A 9,613-nucleotide genomic window follows, 5' to 3' on the forward strand; every position below is an offset into this window, starting at 1 on the left:
ATTGTATAGCAGCAAAACGGTTTAAAATGAGAAACATCCATTAAAAAGGGGAGTTTAGTTGGGTAAAGTCTCAGTGACTCTAGCCATTAAACCAGGTTACCTAAAGACATATTTGAAAGAGGAGCTGCTCTAGAAAATGTATGTGGGCCCTGGACCCAAGTATGTCACATATTTTATCAAAAGCTCAAGAAATTGTGTGCTGTTGGAGAAAACAACTAAAGAATAGGCTGCTTTAAGATGTTCAAATATAATTAGATTTTCAAATTTCAATGTGACTTTATAAATGTGATCAACTGTTGCATTTGTCTGTTTTATATAGAGTTTATATTAGGTGGTCAGACAGTACGCTTAAAAACATTACTATGTTAGATACGTTTGGTCTTTCATCCAAAAGACCTCATCATTCCTTTAATCTTTTGGATGAAAGACAAAACGTTTCAACAAAAAGAAACCATCCAGAGGACCTGACTTAACTTTGTTGGATTTTTCTACCTGGATTATTGAGCATGAATCAGGAAGATTACTCTGTTAGGATATTTTGGCAAATATTATAGGTGTGCTAACTTGATCAAAATAATAAACTGTTACAAACAAGAATGGTCTTACCTAATATAAGAGAGAAATGTCAGCAAAAAAAGTAAACAGGCCAAAATATCAGCTCTTCCGACGATACCAGATACCTAAAAAACACAGACAGTTTGAAGCATTCAAGTTCCTTCACGTGATCTTAAAGTTCTTCAATTAGCTCCTGAAACCTGAGAATACATACTAACCTACCTTCCAATAAGCTTATGAGTTTATTTGTTACATTTTCATCTAGTTCAAAATAATCTTGAACATAAACATATGTTTCGTCACCTTCTTAAAATAATTGCCTAAGTCATTTTTTTTCAAAAATGATTTTTTTGCCTAAATCATCTCTTCATGATGCTGGCCACCTCTGGTAAAATTGCCTACTTCCTCAATTAAACAGATCATGCCATTCTACCCCTTTTGTATAATTGCCTATGTCAAGAGTGTGACCTAGGCAGTTTTATTTTGCCTAAGTCACCAGACAAATTGACTTAGGCAATTTTAGAAGTTTTTCAAGATGGCGGATGATTCAAGGAGACGAAAATTATACACAGCTGCTGAAGCTATTTCCAAGATTCAGGACTCTTCCCATGTTGGTAAGTGAAGATGTTTACTATAATATACACTAGGCTATCAAAATTGCATAAAATGTGATCTTTTGGGAATCCACAATGTATCTTAATACAATTGACCTCAAAGGCAATTCATGTTTGTCAGAATAATCACAAATTTTTGAAAGGTTTGAATATTTTTTTTTCCATTTTGGTAGGAGATGCACTTGATATTGATGACACCAGTCTGTCCTCATCTACTGAGACTGACAATGAGACCATCAATAAAGAGATGATGCAGTATGTTGATAATGTTTCACCATCTGCTCCCATGGATAAAGTTAAAGATGCCAAGCAGACACATCCATACCAAGAAGAGGTGATGTCAAATGATGATGGTGATGATGTCATTCAAGATCCGGACTATACCCCAACCTGTGATGAGTCCTCTTCTTCTGAAGATGAAAACAGCTTATCTATGGTGGCAACAACTTTAGAACAGCAGAATGAGGATGTTGAATTAAAAGATGCAGGCAAAAAGAAAAGAAATAAACACCTCAGTCCAAGAACATGGAAGCAAAATAAATCCAAGCAGAAACGTCTAAAAGGAATTTCATACAAGAGCAAAAGTGGCAAAGAAATAAGTGCAAAGACTATGGGTCCTCCCTGCAACTCCAAGTTCTGTCAGCGAGTCTCAACTCGAGACTGCCAAGTCCTTACAGAAGAGCAGCGGCAGTGGGTATTTGACAAGATTTGGGCAATGAACACCTGGGAAGAACGTCGGTTATATGTCACCACTTTGGTCACAAAGACTAGCATAAAGCAAAAAAAAGTTACTGAGGGATCCCGACGCAATTCATCATTTACCTACCAACTGAAGCTTGAAGATGGAACAAGGGTTAAAGTGTGCAAGGCACTTTTTTCTTCTACAATTGGTCTCCCTGAAAGAACCATTACAAAATGGCTGGATGACCACATCAACCCTGAAAAACAAGCAGAAGTGCCATCAAAATCTGGACCCAAAAGTGGCAGGCATACAAAAGTTGAAACTGATGTCAAGGATTTCCTTAAGAACTGGTTGAGGGACCTGCCCAGTGTTGACTCACACTACTGCAGAAGCACAGCTACCTACAAAGACAAGAAGTTCCTTTACCAAGGCGCAACCATCTCCCAACTACATCGTGAATATGGACAGGCAGCTGCAACTGCTGGAGTGAGAGCTGTTGGAATCCAATATTTCACAGCTGTGTTCCATGAGGAGAACTACTCCATATTTATTCCAAGAAAAGATCAGTGTGATGTTTGTGTTTCATTCAAACATGGAAATATCAGTAAGGCTGCATACGACGCACATGTCACCAAGAAGGATGAAGCAAGGCAAGAGAAATCTAGGGACAAGGATTCTGCTGATGAAGAGAAGTCCGTTTGGACAATGGACTTGCAAGCTGTGCTACTGTGTCCAAAAACCCAAGCCAGTAGCCTGTATTACAAAACAAAACTGCAGGTCCACAACTTTACCCTTTTCAACTTGAGATCAAAGGAAGGCTACTGCTATGTTTGGGATGAATCACAAGGTGACCTCTGTAGCGAGGTATTTGCACATCTTCAGTATCATCATTTTGAAGGTGTGATCAAAGGCCATCCAGACCTCAAGGAGATCATAGTGTGGAGCGACGGTTGCGGTTATCAGAATCGCAATACATGTGTAGCAAATGCATACTCTGAGCTCGCAAGGAAATATGGGGTGCTAATAACCCAGAAATACCTTCTTGCCGGTCATACACAAATGGAGTGTGACAGTATGCATAGTACTATTGAAAGAAAATTAGTTGCAGATATCTTCCCCCCAAGAGACTATGTCGTTGTACTCCAGACTGCAAGAATCAGGCCATCACCTTACTATGTGAAAGTGCTCAAGCACGATGAGTTCCTGAAGCTGAATGGATCTTACTTCTTCAGCATCAGACCAGGCAAAAAAGTTGGAGACCCGACTGTGCATGACTTGCGGGGTCTTCAGTTTAGCAGTGACGGCAAGGTCCATTTCAAGCTGTCCTTTTCAGAAGACTCTGTATGGGAAGAACTGCCACAAAGAGTGCAGGAACCAAATGGGCCAATGGCATGGATAAGTTTGTTTCCATGTGCTCTACCAATCAAAGAGAGAAAGTTCCAGGACCTCCAGTCAATGAAACCCATCATGCCTGTCGAGTGTCATCACTTCTTTGACAATTTGCCACACTAATAGGCATCAGACAAGAACCCAGCAAAGAGCTGGAAGGAGAAGTGGAAAAATGCACATGCCTCCTCAGCATTATGTTTTGTTAGTTTGTGCTGTAAAATTGCCTAGGCCACAAAGGCATGTTCAAAAATTTGCCTAAGTCATTTAATTCTGTCATGTTCCATGTTTGACTGACCTTGCTGTTTGTATGTCAAAAGACATCTGTTGTTACAACTTTTTTGATTAAAATTGTTCGTAAATATCATTTATTCAACAAATGGTTCAGTTTTTTGTGTTTCCTGAAAAATTGCAAAAAATGACTTGGGCAATTATTTTAAGAAGGTGATATTGTGAAAAAATATGAAATAATAATTTTTGACATCATTACGTTCTGTTTTTATTTACATTTTACACAACGACTTAAATGTTTTTGGAATCGGAGTTGTACTGTAATTTCTACACGCTTTGAACACCTCGGCGTATACAACGCTGCAGCTAATTTATGATTGATTTTTTTCGACGGGCTAACGGGCTTCATGACGCCAAAACATTTTGCCACACCCAGGTGCTCACATAGCTGCCCAATACACGCCTCTCTTGGGGGTGGGTCCTCATGATTCAATGAGACTACCTGTATAATTTTTTTATTTATTTTTTAATCTGACCAACGAAATTAACGAACAGGTCAGTGGACCAATGAGACTTGGTTTCACTGATCCACTGCAGAGGGAGTTTCTCCCCTTACTGGGGTACAATGAAATATTTTCAACCACTCGAAATAAGTGTGAATCATAAATCAAAGCAAATTGCGAATTTGCCTTGAGACGAACGTAATGTTGAGAGCAACATCGAAAGAGAGACGGAGGACGTGTAATGAAGTTCTAGTTCATATAGAGTTCGCCCTTTAAGGCTGTTGCTAGTGGGTTTGTCCCCGCACGCACAGCACTGCACTGAAAACTTTAGTCCATGTCCACCTGCTGGGTGGGCCCCAACCCCGGTCAGTATAAAGTGCCCTGAGACCGGGGTGCGGTTCCCCTTTTTCTTCAGCCAGTAAGCAGCATAAAGAAAAGTAAAGAGCAGAAGATGAGAGCCAGCGGAGTGATACACCTGTGTCCAGCCTGCAGGACGGGATATATCCTCAGCTCCGACCTGCATGCCATCTGCGAGTGCTGCCTCGGAGCACAACACGCCAGTCAGGGCAATTTATACTGAGCGGAGGTGGGGCCCACACAGCAGGTGGGTGTGGACTAAAGTTTTCAGTGCTGCGCTGTGCGCGCGGGACAACCTTAAAAGGTTATGACTATATTCATAGAATCTGGGGTTTCAATACATAACCAACGTTTTTCTGAGGCTGTTCAATTCTGACACTGAAGACGACGACTTTAGTGTTTTAGTGCACAGGAGGAAGATGAAGATAGCAATCAATGACTTCCTGGTAGGCTCCTGTATTTATTTATTTATTTATTTATTTTAACCAGCCGTGTTACAGACACTGTTAAGAAAAAAAAATACTGTACATACTGTATTTGTGTATGTTACCAATACATATTTAATCATTACAAGTTTTAAAAAATCTTTCTGCAGCTGTGGCTGAGTGGTTGGAGCAGTCGTCCTCCAATGCAAGAGTTGGGGGTTTGAATCCACCAGCAGTCACATGCCGAAGTGTCCCTGGGCAAGACACTGAACCCCTCATAGCCTCTGATGTGTGTCCATCAGTGTAAGAATGTGATAAAGCTCTGATTAGTCTCGTTAGAATGATTGTTCAATGATCTTTGTAGAGATGTAGTAGAGAGCTGTGTGAACGGTAGTGTAAAGCACTTTGAGTGTCTTGATACGACAGAAAAGTGCTATACAAGTGCAGTCCATTTACCATTTATGTCACGTTACACCGTGGACACCTGTGGCTTATACACAAGTGTGGCCTATATATGTACATTTTTTATTTAGTGGGTGCAGCTTATTTTCAGGTGCACTCAACATTCAAGAATTTACGGTCCTTTTGGTCCAGAAACTCAAGCTCAATATTCTGACCTTGTTTTCACTACTCCTGATACATTTCACATAGTTATTTCTGTAAAGTTTGATTTCATATTAATGGACCTTACCAAGCCTACCTTACTGTGCAGCTGTATTTTTTGCTGCAAATGAAAAATTACAACATAAAGATGACATAAAAGAACTATATGTAATAGGAAAAATGTAATAAATATCCCTGTAAACCTGCCACTGCATGGAAGCAGAATTATTCACATCTGCACTGGGGTGAAACATTTATTACCTGCATTTAATGATACACTTCAACAGTTGTTTCAGTATGAATCTATTATCAAAACCAGAACTTAAGAAGTAATTTGTGAGGTTTGTGAAAATGTACAGTCAACGGTTGGTGGTACTCACCGCCTCTGTGTGGACGGGGTGCACAGCAAAAAGCAGCGCGGCAACAAAGGCCAAGCTTGAGCTTTCGAACACGCAGTATTCACATGTGTACATGAGCAGGCAGGTAACAGTGCAGTGCAAACACACGTTGACCACGTGGAAGTAGAGAGGTGTCATACCACCCAGCAGGACGTTCAACCTGACCAGCACACAAACACAAAGCATTCAACTAATGAGCTCACACACAACAAATAATGAATAAAACGTTTCAAACGTGAAACCAAGTGATTGTCAGAGCCAACATGTTCACCGTTTTCCCCGTTAGGTGGATCTTGAGCATCCAGGAATACCACATCATTCAGCCTAAAATGAATATGACATGGTTCTGGTTTTGCTCATTTACAGACACAGCTTATAAATGTACACTTTACATACTGTTTTAGTGAGTTTGCATTTAAGATACTGTCTTGTTGGTTAAATTTTGTTTTACTGATATTGGCTTTAGGCTATACTGTTTTACTAAATTTAGCTTTTAGCTACTTTTACTTCTTCAGCTCCTTATAAACAAATGTTACCTTTTAGCAACTGTTTTACTTTAATTATTTTGTAGTTGTTCTGATGGTTGAGGCTTTTAGTTACTTAAGCATTTCACTATTTTTGCTCAATTTAACTTGCGTAATAAACATTTGAGATTGTGTTCTGTTTGTAAATGATTTTCTTCTTGTTTTAACTTGAACAATTACAGAGATAATATGTTTTAGTTATCATTTTTCTTTTGACTTTAATTTGTGTACATATACGAGCCATTAGGAAACATGAGACAATGGACTGGTGTCTCAGTGCCAAACCCAGATAAATGGTGAGGATTTGGTCAGGATGGGCATCCAGCATGAAACACTTTTGACAACAAAACATGCACATTTGGTCCAAGCCACATCATACTGGACTGTTGGACTCGTGACCCAGCACTGCAGTTAACAAACGGGACGCTGCTGTTAGCTGAAGACCACGAGGAGGGACACATGCCAGGAGGCCGAGCGGGAAGAGGAAAGTCAACAGTGTGGGACTGAGGATAGCAATTTGAAACAGTCCTGGGAACTTTTTGAAGGTGGGGGCTAAAAGACATGGCCTCTGATCAAAAATAACGCCAAGGTTTTTAACTTTAGAACTGGAGGCCAAATGAATGCCATCCAGAGAAAGTGAAAGACTGAAAAATGTATTCGTAAGATACTCAGGTTCAAAAACCACGACCTCTGCTGTCTCTGTGCTTTGATGAGCCCTAAACCCTGACGCAACCTCTTCAGATTATTTCTCTGTAGATGTTCATGCAACTGACCTGTAACTATTTTCTCTAGAATTTTTGAGACGAATATTAAATTGGGTATAGGTCTATAGATGGCCAGTCTCCTCTGATTGAGTATTGTTTTTTCCCTTCTTGCTCTTGGCGAAGGCTGACACTTTTCCCTCCTGCTCCTTCCTTCCCTGCTCTGCTCTTTGTCTTGTGAACCCTTTTGGAGCCTCTTTTTGCATATCTTCCGAATTTTTAATTATGGATCTGGTCAGCTGGTCTCTCATTGCAACTGATCAAATTTCTCAACAAGACTACAAGGCAAAGAAAAGCCCTCCTGCCCCAACGGGATACTAGCAGCTGGATAAACGATGGATTCCTTGGGGAAGTGGAAGATTGTGTATCTGTCCATCTTGTCAGTCGAGGACGCTGAAGCTGTGTGCATAATTGGATTTATGATAACAGGATTTTTGCTTTTTTTGGAGTTGGTGGTTAGCTGGCATATCAACAAATTTGGAAAACGTCGGCAGCTGTTCTGGCCATTGTAAGGCTGCCCGGCATGTGTGAAGGAATGTGCCATGCTGTCAACACTCAGACTCAAATGCTGTGCTAACTGAGCCGTAAGCTAGATTCTTGCTGAGAATCACAGGTTACTTCCGGTTCCTGAATCTCGCTGAAAGAAGGAATAGATCTCGGTGAAGTTGTAAGCTCGACTCGGTGTATGTGACCACAGTTTGGCTGTTTGGAGTCGCCATAGAGATGTACTAGCGAGGCTATAAAAGGCAGATGGAAATTATAAGAGCTCGGCCTGACCCAAAACAAATGTTGCTATCTGAATGTGGCTCCCCCGGTGTCGGCCTTGGAAGGTTGACTATCTCAAATTCTCCTGGATGTTACGTGAACAAGATGCTCTGCTCCCACTTCCCCTATCCACTCCCTTCCCCAAGCTGGAGTCCTTAACAGTAAATGCAGGATTATCTACGTGCCTTGTGAATTCACCATTATGATCACTGCTGCATATCTCCAACACCCCCCCCCCCCCCCCCCCCCCCCCCCCCCCCCAATGCTAGTGCTCATTCAGCCCTCAGACCTTTATGACAGTATTAGCAACTAACAGAACAGATATCATGAGACTATTCACATCATGACAAGGAACTTTAATCAGGCTGATCACAGCACTGTGGACACCTTGTTTCTTGTAGCACAAGGTTTTTACATCCTCAATGCAGAAAGGAGAAGGACTGCAAGTCATTCCTGTCCACAGCCATCAGACTACATGACTAATAAAAATGCTTCACGCTTCTCCTGTTGTTGTCTTTTCCATGGACATTAGTTAATGGTACTGTACATGCATATACAGTAGTCCCTCGATTATCACAGGGGTTGCGTTCGACACCCCCGCGATAGGTGGAAATGTGCAAAGTAGGGACGTTATATTTACTTTAGTACTTATACACACATGGAGACAAACAAGCATTCACTCTCTCACACCTAGGGACAATTTAGAGTTACAATCAGTCTAACATGCATGGCTTTGGTCTGTGGGAGGAAACCCACACAAACAAGAACTTTCTAACTTCACAGAATGACCCCAGGTTCAGGCAGCACGGTGGCACAGTTGGTAGAGCTGTTGCCTTTCAGTGAGAAGGTCGTCGGTTCAAATCCCGGCCCAGGAGCTTTCTGGGTGGAGTTTGCATGTTCTCTCCGTGCTGCGTGGGTTTTCTCCAGGTACTCCGGTTTCCTCCCACAGACCAAAATCATTCAACCTTTATTTAGACAGGTTAATCCCATTGAGCCTGGAGGACTAGCATGCATGTTAGACTGACTGGTGACTCTAATCTGTGTCCCTGTGATGGACTGGAGACCTGTCTATGGTCTAGGGCAGGGCTATTCAACTTCTATAGCTCTGGTGTAGGGTGTAGGGTACACCCTACATCCTACACCCTACAAACTACACCCCTTTCACACAGTGATTGTTGACAAAAGGCACCAGCCCCCCCCCCCCCCAACATGGAAAAGCAGGTAAAGAAAATGGATGGATGGATAAACGTAAAAACGTATACATTTCTTTCAGATTCTCTTATTTCTCATATATAATGATGATACTTAACGTTAGACTTTTCATATGATGTCATTTAAAATCCCTGTCCTGTGACTCACAACAACCGAATCTGTTGATTTCAAAATGGAACTCGAAAATAGTTTGACATGAAAATAAGAGCAAACGATAATAAAGTAGTTTTTCTTCGTCTTTCGGCTGCTCCCTCCTTCAGGGATCAACTCCATGAAAAGTGTGTGATCATTTAACACGGGGTGTTCCTGACACAACCACAGCCCTCTGGGGGGTGGGGGCCTTGCTCAGGGGCCCGGGGTGGTTTGGGTGATGATGGCAGCAGGTGTGGGCGCTTCTCCTTTCCCACCCACATTTTGATATTGTCGCTCCGGGGAGTCGAACCAGCAACCTTCCGATCAAAGGCCCATCTTCTCTTAAGTGGCTGAACTGAAAAATTCCATGCAGGTGCTCTGTACTGGACTGGGTCTGGATACGGGACCAGGTCTGGAGACGGGACCGGGTCTGGATACGGGACCGGGTCTGGATACGGGACCGGG

At 41.8% G+C, this 9,613-nt stretch overlaps 1 protein-coding gene across 1 annotated transcript in view; it reads right to left on the minus strand.

Annotated features, from left to right (window-relative positions):
* Positions 1-383: 383 nt before the first annotated feature.
* LOC119428133 (protein O-mannosyl-transferase TMTC1) overlaps positions 384-9,613 on the minus strand; it is a 9,906-nt gene continuing 676 nt past the window's right edge. Inside the window, exons 2-4 of the mRNA XM_037695770.1 lie at positions 5,737-5,914; positions 669-680; positions 384-413 (exon numbers count right to left, since the gene is read on the minus strand). Coding sequence (XP_037551698.1) covers positions 384-413; positions 669-680; positions 5,737-5,914 — 220 coding nt within the window. The remainder of the gene's footprint in view (positions 414-668; positions 681-5,736; positions 5,915-9,613) is intronic.

This window comes from Nematolebias whitei, chromosome 22 (genome assembly GCF_014905685.2).
Source record: "Nematolebias whitei isolate Nwh7 chromosome 22, NemWhi1, whole genome shotgun sequence".
In the NCBI taxonomy this organism is placed as follows: Eukaryota; Metazoa; Chordata; class Actinopteri; order Cyprinodontiformes; family Rivulidae; genus Nematolebias; species Nematolebias whitei.